Genomic DNA, 16,109 nt, shown 5'->3' with positions numbered 1-16,109 from the left:
TAACTTAAATAAATTTTATAAATTCATAGAGATCATTGGTGGGTACTAACAGTTCATCCACAAGAAATCTAAAAGGTAGTGTTTGCATTTTGTAAACAAGAAACCCTCAAAATAAAAGGTGTTCATTTTTTCCTGAATGCCATTTTCAAAATTCCACTTTCCCTTCTCTTTTTGGATCCACATTTACTTAAAATCATAGAGACACCTGGTGAGGACTCACTGGTGTCTGTGGCTCAGGCCTCCAATATCCCAGGACCAAAAGGACGGGATAAAGCTGTTAGTAGGAGACAATTATAAAAAGTGCTGAGGGCTTCCCTGGTGGCTCAGTGGTTGAGAATCCGCCTGCCGATGCAGGGGACACGGGTTCGAGCCCTGCTCCGTGAAGATCCCACATGCCACAGAGCAACTAAGCCCATGGGCCACAACTACTGAGCCTGCGCTCTAAAGCCCATGAACCACAACTACTGAGTCCGTGAGCCACAACTACTGAAGCCTAGTGTGCCTAGAGCCCGTGCTCCGCAACAAGAGAAGCCACCGCAATGAGAAGCCCGCGCACCGCAAGGAAGACCCAACTTAGCCAAAAGTAAATAAAGTGCTGAGCAAAAAGGTGGATGGGAGAGAGAGTGGATCTGCAAATCTGGGGGAGCAATTTGGTTCCTTTCCTGCCAGCTTTTTAGAAGCATGAAAGCATGCTGCTTCACAGATTAGCGTCACAAAGGCAATTTTCATGTTGTATGTCCATTATTATAGGATACCCGCAAGGTCTGGGGAAAGAGCCGAGCTTGGTAAGCAGCGATAATGAAGACGTATGAAGCTATCCAAACGCTGGATTGCCAGAGAGAGCTCCCTTTCCATAATAACGACAAGGGACGGCATTGACCACGTGGCAAAGATGATGCTGTGATGCTGCCAAGCCCATGAAGCGCACACGTGGACAAAAATAGCCCGAGAAGAATTTGCTCAGTAACATACCATGATCTTTCAGCTGAAATGTCTGCAGCCATCTTTGGGGATCCAAGCAGGATCCCCCGTAGTCTCGAGCTTTTCTTATCCCTCCAGAGCTCTGCGTGTCTGAGCCACCAGCGCCTTGTCACTCCCGGCCCCACACAAATTCCCCCGCCCTCCTCTTCCCACAGACAAAATCAAACCAGTAACTCAAAGCCAGAGGGAAACGGGGGTCATGGTCTCATCCATCACTACACCTGAGCAGTGAGGTAGTTCGGTTCCTGGACTGGAAAGTGAGAAACATTGGGGCTCTTTCTCTTATCGCCACGTTGGAGCATCTGGAAACATTTGTACCCAGGCTGCTAAGGAACAAAATGAAAGATCAGTTTTTAGAGGTGACATTTCTTGGTGCTTTCTTTTTAAAACCTGTGTCTATTATCTCAAGTTCTGAAACACAGGCATTGAACTCTCTGGAAGGAAAGAAATGCGTGCCTAGAAAACTAGTGTCCAATCATATGGAGATTTGCTTTTCCTCATTTCAGGCAGCTGGGAAACAAGGAGCAGAAGCCCAGCTTCGTGATCTCTGAGCATCTGGATGAAGCAAAGGTCGCCTCCTGTTTCCCAAAAACCTTGCACGGAGCCGTGAGTATCCACGTGGTACGCGTATTTCAGTGACATCTGGAGGGGTGTTCAGTGTTGCATGTAGACCCCAGCACTCACCACCGCAGGGACGGTTCCTTTTTGTCTGAAATTCTGAGCCTCTCCCCTGCGTCCCAAGCTTGTGTGTGCCTCAGGCGTTGGGAGGTCAGAGGGGTTTCTCCCTGTCGTGATGTGCTTGTGAATGGCTGCATTTGAAAAGCAAAAATATATGTGGATGGAATTCAATAGAAGAATGTTGAAATGTACATTTTCATGTTAAAAATGATGATTTACCCTGTGGTGAGAAGAAACATTTATCTTGGAAAATGAAGTCACTTTCCAATTCCATCTACAATCCTGACACAGGCCACACCCTTTCCAGGTGAGAATCCCTGGAATCGGTGCATTTTGTGATGTCCTCATCCAGTACGTGTCTTCCCCCCATCAGTTGAAATACTGCAGAGTGGGATGTTGAAGGTTTAAAACACATAGCTTTATGGATACCAGGGCGAGAAGGGACGAGGGGTGGGATGAATTGGGACGTTGGGACTGACATTATACACTACTATGTAGGAAATAGATAACTAATGAGAACCTACTGTATAGCACAGGGAACTCTACTCAGTTCTCTGTGGTGACCTAAATGGGAAGGAAATCCAAAGAAGAGGGGATATATTTATACGTATAACTGATTCACTTTGCTCTACAGCAGAAACTAACACCACACTGTAAAGCAAATATACTCTAATAAAAATTAATTTAAAATAAAATGTAGGGCTTCCCTGGTGGTGCAGTGGTTGAGAGTCCGCCTGCCGATGCAGGGGACACAGGTTCGTGCCCCGGTCCGGGAAGATCCCACATGCCGCGGAGCGGCTGGGCCCGTGAGCCATGGCCGCTGAGCCTGCGCATCCGGAGCCTGTGCTCCACAACGGGAGAGGCCACAACAGTGAGAGGCCCGCGTACCGCAAAAAATAAATAAATAAAATAAAATAAAATGTATAGCTTTGCATGATATAATATAAAAATATAATTATTCCAAGACATACACCTTTCAGTGTTGCAGTTTACTGCACACAAGCAATTCCGTCATCCACATTTTGCCCTAACTTTTCCACCACCCATTTAATGCGCCACTCTTCTGTACAAGGAATGACATGTATTTCATTCTACAAGGTGATTTTCCCAGAGGAATCATCACTTAGTTTAAAAACCTTTTACCCTGTGTCAACACAGAGATGGAAGGTGGGGATGTGATGAAATTATTGAAGTGGCTGAAATGAAGAAAAAAACATAACCTTCCTGGTTCAGAACTGTGTGAGGGGTGTGTGTGTGTGTGTGTGTGTGTGTGTGTGTGTAGGTGTGCGTGTGCACACGTGCATGCAGAGTAGTTCTAACAGCTACAGCTTACCCTGGAATTCCCAAAATCTGCACATAAAACAGAAAAACACCTTTACAAAAGGGTTAAATAAGAATTATGATAAGAATCTGCAATAGCTGGTTTTCAAATAAAGGTTAAAACTTTTTTAGAATGTACATAGTCTAAAGATGTGGTAACAAGACAAAAAATACATTTTGCTATCTGTGTTGATGTTCTCAATTTCCCAAATATTCTGTCTATATGGCATATGGACCTGTGATAAACATATAAAAAGCATAGAAGAGGAAGCAACGCCACGTCATGGAATGCTGCTCTCAAAGACGTGCCAGTCTCAGCTGTGAGTCTATGCTGCCCCCCGACCTTGTGGGATATTAGAGTTGAAGGATTAGTTACCCATTATCCAAGGTCTCAGGATGTCTGGGAATCACACCTCTTTAGAAACTTGAAGATAATCCCAGGAAACCACTGTTGTCTTCTGGCCAAAACTCCGTCTCTGTGCCCCGAATTGAATCTCAGAGACAGATTTTTGGGTGAAGTAGAAAAGAATGGCTTTATTGCTTTGCCAGGCAAACGGGGCCATGGTGGGCTAATGCCCTCAAAACTGTGTGTTCCCCCCGCCAGGGGGTAATGAGGAGTTTTATAGCAATGGTTCAAGGAGGAGGGCGTGGTCAGCTCATGGATCTTCTTCTGATTGGTTGGTGGGGATGTAATTGGGAGTCAGCATCATCAACCTTCTGGTTCCTGTTGGTCTGGGGTCTCCGTGCTTGTGGGCAGCATGCAGTTAACTTCTCCCACCTGATGGGGGTTTCAGTATCTGCAAAACAGCTCAAAGATATTGTTCTGTGCATCCCTTGAGGGGGAGCCAGGACCCTGCCCCAAGGCTGCACTATTGTCTCCTGACTGCTCCTCCCTTGTCTAGGCATCCCCTAATTAGCAACTGTTTGAACGTGCCCTTTGGAACTCAGGGAAGATCTTGGAGGCTGAATGAAGCCTATTTCCTGTAATCAGAAAATGCGGGACACAGAAAGACTTTTGTGCCCAGGAGCCCCACGGGGTCCTGCTTCGTTTCAGACGGCTTGGTGGAAATTTAAGGAGAGAGGTAAACCAGCTTCCGGCTATGCACCCAGGTCTGTGATGGTTACAGGTTTGCCAGGAAAATCACTGCATCTCAGCCACGATGGAGCTGGAGAGGGAGGGAGAACGTTCAAGGTTGAGGAGGAAAGTGTCTGCTTCACGTCGTCCTACAAACAAAAACTCCTGAAGCTGAAATTCAACGTGTAAGAAAATCAACCATTATAATCCCATGGATGTTTTATTTTTAATCACAACTTTATTATAACCATTTGCAACTTTGTAATTGATATTTATACCAAAACAGTTTACTAATTGACTGCCAAAAGAACACATTTGCTGAACTGGTTTATTAAAGCATTTCATAATTATCTGATTTCACCGGCCAAATAAAGGATTTCTAAAAAGAACAACCTACTTCATTTTTGGTCTTTGATTCAAACTATAATAACAGTGTCTTCTTTATAAAAGTTTTGGATTATTTTAGTGGCAGTAATTTAAAAATTCAAAACTAATACACATCTTGGCACAGGGTATTAAAAGTACATGAATCATTACATTAAAAAATGAATATGGGGGCTTCCCTGGTGGCGCAGTGGCCCGCGCACCGCAAAAAAAAAAAAAAATGTATGCTCAGAGAATGATACAAGTGTAATAAATCTATTTAAAGAATGGTGTTTAGCCATCGTCTTCTGCTTCTGATTGGCTCAGATATTTATGAAACAACGATGGGCAAGCCCTGATGACATTCTTTTTTTTTTTTTTTTTTTTTTTTTTTGTGGTGCGCGGGTCTCTCACTGTTGTGGCCCCTCCCGTTGTGGAGCACAGGCTCCGGACGTGCAGGCTCAGTGGCCATGGCTCACGGGCCCAGCCGCTCCGCGGCATGTGGGATCTTCCCGGACCGGGGCACGAACCCGCGTCCCCTGCATCGGCAGGCGGACTCTCAACCACTGCGCCACCAGGGAAGCCCCTGATGACGTTCTTGAGTGCCCCAGGAAATCACAGTGGAGACAAAATCTTAATCACCTAAAGACATCAGTCCTTTCAATTAAACATCTATTTGCAAATTAATTCTGGAGAAGAAGGCATCACCACTAAACCAGCTTTGGGTAAAACAGACATTAGAAAACAGTTCAATTGTGGACTAACATTGTACAGTAACTTTTTACTGTTTTATTAAGAATATCTAATATTCAATCTCCAAACTATTATCCTATCAATATTAGCCGAAAAGATTTTCAGTAGTATAACAGAAAAGATAGAACGTAAGACTCTGGTAATTTTTTTAAATTTATTTTATTGACGTAGAGTTGATTTACAGTGTTGTGTTAATTTCTGCTGTACAGCAAAGTGATTCAGTTATACATGTATATTATTTTTCATATTCTTTTCCATGATGGTTTATCACAGGATGTTGAACAGAGTTCCCTGTGCTCTACAGTAGGACCTTGTTGTTTATCCATCCTATAGATGCAAGTTTGCATCTGCTCATCCCAAACTCCCAGTGCATCCCTCCGCCACCCCCCTCCCCCTTGTCAACCACAAGTCTGTGCTCTGTGTCTGTTAAGACTCTCTGGTAATTTTATATTTTGTGCGAAAAATGGAATCTTAAACTTTCAAAAAGTGGGCTCCACTGCCCAAGTCCAAGTACAGCAAAATGGTTCAGCTTCAAGGTTAGACAGTAAAAACATTCAGGGGTTCCCTATCTTTATTCGTAATACACAGATAGTAGAGAGTCATACTGGTGGGAACGTGCTGGTTTCATCTGTGTTGTAACTTAGTTTTTCCTGCATAATGAGGTCACATCACCAGTGTTAGTTTACTGTTTCTAACCACAATCCAGTGGGATGGTACTGGCTCGTGTTATTACTCTCATTTCATTGTTGATGAAGGGCTCAGAGAGGTTAAGAGTTTTGCCTAAATCACCCATCTGACCCATAACCTTGGAGCAACATAAACTCCCCAATTTTTTGAGACCAAATCTTAAGCCTGCCTATGTCTCCACGTGGCCATATTATGAATCGGGTTCCTTAAAGCTGCCTATTTCCTGAAAGTCAGTGGCTTCCTTTGAGTCAGTAACAAGCCTGAACTGTGAAGCTGTCTGAAGGGCGCGGCCAAGTGCAACCGATGTCTTATACTGACAGCTGCATTCAAGATGCTCTGTCTCTTTCTCAAATAAATGGTTTCCCTGACTAGAAAGGCTCAAGACCCCAGGACACAAAGTTGCTACTTTTTCTTCTCTGCGGCAAAGAGAAGCCTCTCTAATCAATCTCTAACTGTGCAGTAAGCCTACTTATATCACCAACGTAAAACACACCCATGACCAGATAGGCGGTGAATCAGTTTTCTATTCCTGCTGTAACAAATTTCCAAAAAGTTGGTGGCCTACATTAACCCCAGTTTATTCCCCTAGAGTTCTGGAAATCACAAGTCTGTCATGGGTCTCACTGGGCTAAAATCAAGGTGTCAGCAGGCTGCGTTCCTTTGTGATGTCTGTAGAGGACAATCTGTTTGTTTGCTGGTTCCAGTACCCAGAGGCCCCCGCATTCCTCCACAGAAGCCACTTCCTCCATATTTTAAAGCCAGCAACGTCTCATCTCTACAGCTGGACCCGCCATCACATGTCTTGCTTTGACTCTCCACTTCTGCCTCCCTGTTCTGATTTTAAGGGCCCTTGTGACTAGGCTGGGCTCCCCTGGATAATCCAGGGTACTCTCCTGACTTTAACATCAGCTTATTTGCAACTTTAATCCCATCTGCAACCTTAATTCCCCTTTGCCATGTAAAGTAACATAGTCACCGGTTCTGCGAGTTGGGACGTGGGCGTCTTTGGGGGCTATTATTCTGCCTACCAAGGAGGGAACTAAAACTTTGGATGAGTCATCTCACTTGGCTGAGATAGCAGTGGATGCTGTGCACTTGACCTAGGCCCCCAGCCCCCCTTCTGTCATCCAATAAACAGGCTCTGCCTACTGAGAGGAGTGGGCACAGGGCAGACCAATCATCGCGTCCACCCCCCTAGCCACCGTGTTTGGCGGAAGTGTTACCAAAAGTGGGGTCTGGCTGCTCACCACTCAAACGCCAATACTCGAGAGGCAAGCTTGGTGGAAAGGAAAGTTTGCTTTATCCTGGATGCTGGCAACTGGGGGAGAGGATGGACCCGCCTCCAAAGGCTGACTTCCCCCTCTGACAATCAGTGGGCAAGAGCTTTTCAAGGGGAGTTTCAGGGGTGCACAAGCAGAGGAGGGGTTCCATGCAGAACCAGCACAGGCAGCTCCGACAGGCATCGTGAAGGTGGTCATGGGGTGGTCTGATCAGCACCACCTTGATCGTTTTGAGAACAGTTAATTTTTAGCTCCAGGGTCCATTTGAGGCCAGTTCTCGCAATTGTGGCAGCTTATGTCATGGCTACAGCCTGGTCATCGTGTAGTTAACTTCTCCACCTGATGGGGGTTTCAGCATCGATAAGACAGCTCCCAGGACACGGCTCAGAATATGATCTCTAGCCGTTGAGCAGGAACTAAAGGGCCCTGGCTTTGCTTAGTGACTAAACTATTATTACTTGGTCTTGTTGGACTGTTTACCTTGCCTTCTGCTTTTTCTAACTTCTCTGATTAAACATATTCTTTGACTAAAGTTTTTCTACAGACGAAAGGCGGGCGGAAGTCATGAGGGGGAAGGACCGTAGGGTCCTGCTCTGTTTCCGAAGGATGGGCAGGGGACCCATGCTGGCTCACTCACTGTCCTTCTCTAGGATTTTCCAACCTGAAGCTGATAGAAATGACCCCCTTGCCCCCCACCCCCCGAACCCTGACGGTTCTGCTACTATTTGAGCAAAGGGCTTCATGCAGTCACATTTTCCTTAGGTTGGAAAGGGCATGTTTGCGGCACAGAGAATGAAACCAGTTTGTAGAAACGAGGAAGGGAAGAAAGACAAGAGGGAGAGATGAGAAGAACAATTTCTAGTGGTGTTTTAAGTCCCAGAATCCGAGGGAGTGTTATCAAGGCCAGCTCACCTCCACATAGAACAACTTTATGAGGCAAGAAATTACCCAGTTTTGCTTAACTTGACCTAGTCTAAGCTTTCCTCCTTTGCTACCAGAGTCCTGAGAAACCCAGACAGAATGCCAAGATTATTTCTTGAGGAACATCAGGGTTCCTAGAAAAAGTTGGAGAAATGCTGGCCTGTGGCGTGAAGGCAAAACAGGTCTCAGTAGGGGATTCTGTGATCTTCTAAGAGGGGGAGACATGAAATCCTTCCCACTCACAATCTTGAGGAAAAACTTAGGTAAAAGAAGCAAATATTATTTTCCATCTGGGTTTTGGAAATCAAGGTCAGAGGCAAAGCACTGGAAAGAAAGACATTTAAACCAGACCTAAGTGGGGTCACTAGTTAATCTCAATCCATGAACGCACAAAGAAGCCTCTGCTTCCCTGGAGAGTACAGTTACTAAGAGATTGATGAGTTGAGATACTCAGAGTGTGAGTTCCGGACCACAAGTTCACGGTTTCAAATCCCAGCCTTTCCTGGAATAGGACAGCAGTGCACCTCAACTTCCTGCGCCTCCGTTTCCACACCTGAGAAATGGTCATAATGCCAGAGCCTCAATTGAGGAGATTATCGGGAAGATTAACTGAGCGAATTCATGCAAAACGCTGCTTAGAACAACCGAGTTAGAGCTGACACATTTTCAGAGCTCGGTAATGCATTTGTTTTATCATCCTTATCACCTAAGCATCCCCAATGACTGGACTGATCACGAAGCATGTGTCTGTTCTCTTCTATCCTTTTTATTGTTATTATTTTTTATTTATTTTTTGCGGTACACAGGCCTCTCACTGCTGTGGCCTCTCCCGTTGCGGAGCACAGGCTCCGGACGCGCAGGCTCAGCGGCCATGGCTTATGGGCCCAGCCGCTCCGCGGCATGTGGGATCTTCCCGGACCGGGGCACGAACCCGTGTCCCCTGCATCGGCAGGCAGACTCTCAACCACTGCGCCACCAGGGAAGCCCTTGACACAAGTTTCTTTACCGCTCACCCACTCTCTGTTTACCCGAAAGGTAGATACATTCATGCCGTCACTTAAGCTTTTCTCCTGCCTTAAAATTAGATATTCAGCCCCAGCAATCATTGTCTCCATACCTCTCATCTCACTCACCTGCTGGGGAATCCACTGACGCAAAACTGTTTGATTTCTTGAGCCAATACCTATTTCTAAAGCCAACGCAAAAACAACAACAAAAAACCACTAATCACATATTTCTTTACGGGATTTGGGGAAGTTTTCTTTTTCTTTTCTTTTTTCCCCTCCGGTGTGTTGACATGAACCTACCTGTCTTTAATAGGCTCCCTGAAATAATAGCTAAGGAAATACTGTGAGCAAAGTGAATTGCTGTTACTGGAAAAAAATTTATGACAAAATTAGGAAACAAGAAGTCACAAATGCACTTCAAAGCAATGAGCAAACTCTGCTATATGACCAGCTGTGCTGTATTGTAGTTTTATAGCCAAGGTGATCGTGTGCCACACCAGCCTTCAGGTCAAAGGAGCATCGGGGACCAGGCTTGGGTGCATTTCTTTTTTTTTTTTAAATTTCTTTTTCAACTGAAGTATATTTGATGTACAATATTATATGTTACAGGCGTGCAATATAGTGATTCACAATGTTTAATGGTTATCCTCTATTTATAGTCATTATAAAATATTGACTCTATCTCCCACGTTGTACAATATATCCTTGTAATTTATTCTATACGTAATAGTTTGTACCTCTTAAACCCCACTTCCCTCTCCCCACTGGTAACCCCTAGTTTGTTCTCTCTATTTGTGAGCCTGTTTCTTTTTTGTTATATTCACTAGTTTGTTGTCTTTTTTTAGATCCCACATATAAGTGATGTAGTATTTGTTTGTCTCTGTCTGACTTATTTCACTTAGCATAATATCTTCCAAGTCCATCCATGTTTTTGCAAATGGCAAACTTTCATTCTTTTTTGTGGCCGAGTAATACTCCATTGTATGTATGTATGCGTGCGTGTGTGTGTGTGTGTGTGTGTGTGTGTGTGTGTGTGTGTATAAAACATCTTCTTTATCTGTTCATCTGTGGATGGTTGCTTCCATGACTTGGCTATTGTAAATAGTGCTGCTGTGAACATTAGGGTGCACGTATCTTTTTGAGTCAGAGTTTTGTTTTGTTTTGTTCTTTCAGATAAGAATGGGATCGCTGGGTTATATGGTAGTTTTATTTTTAGTTTTTTGAGAAACGTCCATACTGTTTTCCACATTGGCTGCACCAATTCACATTCCCATCGACAGTGTACGAGGGATTTGGGTGTGTTTCTTGCCCTCGCCTGGTGGCAGATGGTTTTTGCTTTGTGCTGGATAAGGATCCAAGCTGTGCGTGTGTTCTGTGCCTGTCACCAGCAGCATCTGTTCACCACCTGTCTCCATGGACGTTCTGGAACACGAGTCAGCTGCTCCAGGTGCTGCTTCTTCATTCTTAAGCCTTGGTACCTGAACCACCAAGCGGTCTCCCAGGCGCCCTGCCGGGTCCCCAGTCTTTTTCATGAGCACCAGAAGGAGACCTGTGAGAAAGAGATGGTCAGTACATGCAAACTTCCCTTGTATCTGGGGCTCCAAGGACTTCTTAGGTGTGACGTTATTCCACAGTTGGCCTTTAAGAATCAAGACTTCTCTTGTCTACTTAGAAGCTTTCCCATCAACCTTTCCTCTGTGCTCTGACTGATTGTGGAGTCTGCAGTGATGGCGTCCAATTACCTCATATGGCAGAAGTGTGGGGATACGTGGTTCCATTGGGTTCAGCAGCTCTGTGATGTCACTTCCTGCCTTTGCATTCTGCCATTTTCAGAAAATGTCTTTGTGATACAGAGCTTGTTGTCTTGTGGTTGTAAGCTCCTGCTACAGTCCTATGATACTGATCTCAGCAGATGGATAAAGGGCTCTTTGTGACCAAGGCTCTTCCTGTCGAGGAAGAAGATATTTCCCAGAAGCCTCCCAGAGCTTCCCCTTGTGTTTCATGGGCTAGAAGTAGATTGCATGCCAATCTCCAGACCCATGGAGAAAGGAACGATTAGGACCAGTTACATGTATAGATCCAAGAACCTCAGTGAACCAAACAAGATAAACTTAAAGGAAACCACACCCAGACATATCATAATGAAAATGCTGAACACCAGAGATAAACTTTTTAAATCTTGAAAGTAGCTAGGGAAAAATCACATTCCATACTGGAGGTGGGGGAAGGGTGAAGGGGGATTTTAATTATTGTAGCTTTCTTATCAGAAACTATGGAGTCCATATACGTATAACTGAATCACTTTTCTGTATACCTGAAACTAACACAACATTGTAAATTAACTATCTTTCAATTAAAAATTAGAAAAAAAAACCCAGAAACTATGGAGTCTAGAAGACATTGGAATTATGTTTTTTGAAATACATGTTATTTTATTAAAAAAAAAAAATCTGAGGATTGGACCAGGGAGGGATGCTTCCTTCCTTGTGAACAAGATTCTCTACCTACAACTAAGCAAAATCAGAATTTGGTGGGCAAGAGAGAAGTGGAGTAAAATAATATAAAAACAGGCACATGTATACCTACAAAGGTCGAGACAGAACATTACAGATACGTGGAAAACTCCCATGTGCCCTTTCTAACCTCAATTCCCACTCTTCTCTCCCAAGCAGTCAGTGATGACTGCCACAACACAGCTAAGATTTTATTAGGAATTTAAAACAGAATCTATGTTAGAGGTAACAAAGAGCTATTTCCCGAGCTTCAGGTTCACCAAAGTTATTCTTGGTCCAGCTGCTGATTCTGAAAATCTCTCAGGTAAGATGAACCAAAAGAAAGTCCATTCACCTCAACTTGACCCCTTTCTTGGGTGTAGGAATCTTCAGTCCCTCTTTGGAAATTTCCAGCATGGAGTAGATAGTGAGACTAAAGTTATGGGTTTTACACTCTGTTCTTTTTTCTTTTTTCCCAGTCTTTTTTCTCTCTGTGTTTCATCTCGAATTACTTTTACTGCCATGTCTTCAAGTTCACTGGTCTTTGCTATTCTGTATTATCTGTTCTGCTGTTAATCCCACCCAGTGTCATTTTCATTCCTGTTGATGTCGTATTCATCTCTGACCGTTCAACTTGATTTTTTTTTTTTTTTTTTTTTTGCGTTATGTGGGCCTCTCACTGTTGTGGCCTCTCCCATTGTGGGGCACAGGCTCCGGACGCGCAGGCTCAGCGGCCATGGCTCACGGGCCCAGCCGCTCCGCAGCATGTGGGATCTTCCCGGACCGGGGCATGAACCCGTGTCCCCTGCATCGGCAGGCGGACTCTCAACCACTGTGCCACCAGGGAAGCCCCAACTTGATTCTTTTTTACATTTTTCATGCCTCTACTCAATCCTTACCTTAAACATATGGACTATATTAATAATGTTTTACTATCTTAGTCTACTAATCCTACATCCATTTGCATTCTTTTTTGACAGACACTGAAATTTACATATGTTAGAATAGATTTTTTCTGTAATTATTCTTGAGTTGTGTCATGAGACACTTCGGCTTATTCAAAACAATGTTATGCTTGCTTTTCAGCTTTCTTAGTCAGGACCCAATTATCCTTTAGTCTCTACTCTTGTTCTGCATTTTCCCATAATGTGAGGTTTTTACCTCACATCTATGCACTGTTCAGGACTTTGCTGAAAGTTGGAAGAGGACCCCCTGCAGATCCCTGGGGAGTTCTCTCCTCCTGTACTCTGTTCTATGAGCTCTAGCTTCTTTCTACTCCTCAGACCTCTATCTCTAATTCCTCAGCTCTGGAAACTACCAGGCTCTGCCTGGAGTGCCCTCTCTGTGCTGGGAACACAGCAACAAGGTAGGGCCATCACAGGACCCAATTAATTTGCATCCCTATATCAGAGATCTAAACCCTGTGTTGCCTTGTCACCAATGTCTGAAAACCATTGTTTCCTGTATTTTTCCCACTTTTTCATTGTTTCAGGTAGGAGGTCTGATCCGGTTCCTGTTATTGCATCTTGGCCAGAAATGGACCTATCCCATTGCTCTTATAGTTATAGCATTTTATCCCTGGATTTGGACATTAAAACACCATCAACACCTGTTAGCTTAGGAAAGGATCCAAGCACTTCTTATGCATCAAATGATATCCTCCAAAGGGATTCAGACCTGTTTGCCTGGTTAAAACCCAGCATATGGTACCATGAAGCTTCTTGCATCACTCCTATTGCTGTAAACATTAAACATGTTTATAGAAACACTTCTAATTACGTGCTGTTTGCACATGTGCTGAAACCACAATCCTAGGGTTCAGAGTTTGCACATAAATTTATCACAGGAAAAAGAGAGAAAGATCTGCAGGTTTCGTGTTGTCACACTTCTACCGAAGAGAGGCTTTTAAGGGAGCAGGTCAGAAACACCTGACAAAGAGCCATAGTAAACCTGACTGCAGCCAGGAAGAAGTTGGACGCCCAACTATTTTTCTCTGAGCACCCCAAGAATCATCGTCTCATAGAACCCAGGATTTCCCAGCATAGTATTTCCACAACTTGCAATTATAAACTTAGTTTTGCTTTTATAAATCAGTTCTCAGTGTCAACGATTATGTCTATGAAGACTCAATCCTATAGCTTTCAATACCAGCATTGTGGCAATCCCTCAGATGCCATCTTCTCCCATTATCTGTGCACCTATCCTGGGTAAGACAGAGCCCAGGGCATCCACTCACAGATTTGAGTTTGGACACATAACTCAAGTCTAAAGAATCACAGTATTCTAGTCCCTGATTGATGGGTTCAGGTGTGATCGTGTGACCTGAGTCAGATTAACGACATTTAAGTCCTATGATTTGGGCTGGAACTATTTTGGAGAAAAACAAATAAGCAGTTATCTTTCAATAAGGCTTTTCTAAACTATAAGGATACAGGTTGGGAGGTGCTAGGAGCCTTTCAAGGTTAAAGATCTTGCTTGAATTCCAAATGAAGGAAGTCATCTTCAAGGGGTGGAGACAGTCATATTCTTGGGAACAATGTCTGAGATGCTGGATCAAGCTGTGTCTGAAGCCCTTATCTCTGGAATGTCAGCTGTGTGAGCTGCCTTGTATAAGTCGGTCTGAATGAAATTTTCTGCCATTTGCTACTGAAAGTATCCAGCCTAGTGAAAGCTATGTGAAAGCACCATGCTAGGTATCAGGAAATAGAAAAATGTAAACATTGATTTTTTTTCCAAATAAAGGCTCCATCCAAGAGAACCTATATTAATGATCATTAATGACGATTCAAGTTAATGACTGATTCATGGGGCATTTGATAGAAAACTCATAAGTTTCTTGCCTCAGTGGTGGGGAATAATTATCCCATGATCTGTGCTTCCTTATCTATACTAGGGATTATAATATTCAATGACCTAAAAACTCAGGGCAATCTTAAACGTTTCAATTTTACTTCCAAGGGGTATATCCCAGGTAATGATGCTTGTCTATTTTCATGAAAGGAAAGGACTCTTAACTTCTCTGTCTCCACAGAATAGCACTGTTCTCTCAAATGCTGTCAATTATACACACTTCCCTGAAAAATAATCACACCTGGGATTCAGAGGTCAAAAAGAACTGCCGGTTGGAGAAACCTGTTTTGTAACATCCTCTCAGTGCCATACAGAGGGAAACGATTACTAAACTGTATTTAATAAGAGGAATATTAACTCTGCTAAACTCCTGGGGAAAAGGAAACTGTTTATGGTTACACGAGGGCAGGTCACCAAATGCAGCTCAGCAATTCCCTGTCCATTAATTCTGCCACATCCTAGAGAAATGGAAATAAAAATAAACAAATGGGACCTAATGAAACTTCAAAGCTTTTGCACAACGAAGGAAACCATAAACAAGACCAAAAGACAACCCTCAGAATGGGAGAAAATATTTGCAAATGAAGCAACTGACAAAGGATTAATCTCCAGAATTTACAAGCAGCTCATGGAGCTCAGTAACAAAAAAACATACAACCCAATCCAAAAATGGGCAGAAGACCTAAATAGACATTTCTCCAAAGAAGATATACAGGTGGCCAACAAACACATGAAAGGATGCTCAACATCATTAATCATTAGAGAAATGCAAATCAAAACTACAATGAGATATCATCTCACACCAGTCAGAATGGCCATCATTTAAAAATCTAGAAACAATAAATTCTGGAGAGGGTGTGGAGAAAAGGGAACCCTCTTGCACTGTTGGTGGGAATGTAAATTGATGCAGCCACTATGGAGAACAGTATGGAGGTTCCTTAAAAAACTACAAATAGAACTACCATACGACCCAGCAATCCCACTACTAGGCATATACCCTGAGAAAACCATAATTCAAAAGAGTCATGTACCAAAATGTTCACTGCAGCTCTGTTTACAATAGCCAGGACATGGAAGCAACCTAAGTGTCCATCGACAGATGAATGGATAAAGAAGATGTGGCACATATATACAATGGAATGTTAGCCATAAAAAGAAACGAAGTTATTTGTGGTGAGTGGATGGACCTAGAGTCTGTCATACAGAGTGAAGTAAGTCAGAAAGAGAAAGACAAATACCGTATGCTAACACATATATATGGAATCTAAGAAAAAAAAAAGGTCATGAAGAACCTAGGGTAAGATGGGAATAAAGACACAGAACTACTAGAGCATGGACTTGAGGACACGGGGAGGGGGAAGGGTAAGCTGTGACAAAGCGAGAGAGTGGCATGGACATATATACACTACCAAACGTAAAATAGATAGCTAGTGGGAAGCAGCCGCATAGCACAGGGAGATCAGCTCGGTGCTTTGTGACCACCTAGAGGGGTGGGATAGGGAGGGTGGGAGTGAGGGAGACGCAAGAGGGAGGGGATATGGGAACATGGGTATATGTATAACTGATTCACTTTGTTATAAAGCAGAAACTAGCACACCATTGTAAAGCAATTATACTCCAATAAAGATGTTAAAAATACATATATAAATGAGATACTTTTATAAGGCAAGGTTTGAGGCTCACAGACATGAACGCCTCTAAA

At 43.5% G+C, this 16,109-nt stretch overlaps 1 protein-coding gene across 3 annotated transcripts in view; it reads left to right on the top strand.

The window, feature by feature from the left end:
* Nucleotides 1–16,109, top strand: part of LOC307197167 (transmembrane protein 132D-like) — a 207,444-nt gene that overhangs the window by 164,024 nt on the left and 27,311 nt on the right. Inside the window, exon 5 of one of the 3 annotated variants that reach the window (XR_013831339.1) lies at nucleotides 1,488–1,587. Coding sequence is in view for 1 of the 3 variants with exons in the window: in XM_079942883.1 (XP_079799009.1) it covers nucleotides 1,488–1,532 (45 nt within the window). In the remaining 2 variants the exon portion in view is untranslated. Of the gene's footprint in view, nucleotides 1–1,487; nucleotides 4,630–16,109 lie in introns of those variants that run through there. The other 2 variants (XR_013831340.1, XM_079942883.1) reach the window with 2 other exon arrangements.

Source organism: Stenella coeruleoalba, assembly GCF_951394435.1.
Source record: "Stenella coeruleoalba genome assembly, chromosome: 14".
Lineage (NCBI taxonomy): Eukaryota > Metazoa > Chordata > Mammalia > Artiodactyla > Delphinidae > Stenella > Stenella coeruleoalba.
Note: the sequence above shows the minus strand (reverse complement) of the source record. Positions and strands in the feature narration are given on the sequence as shown.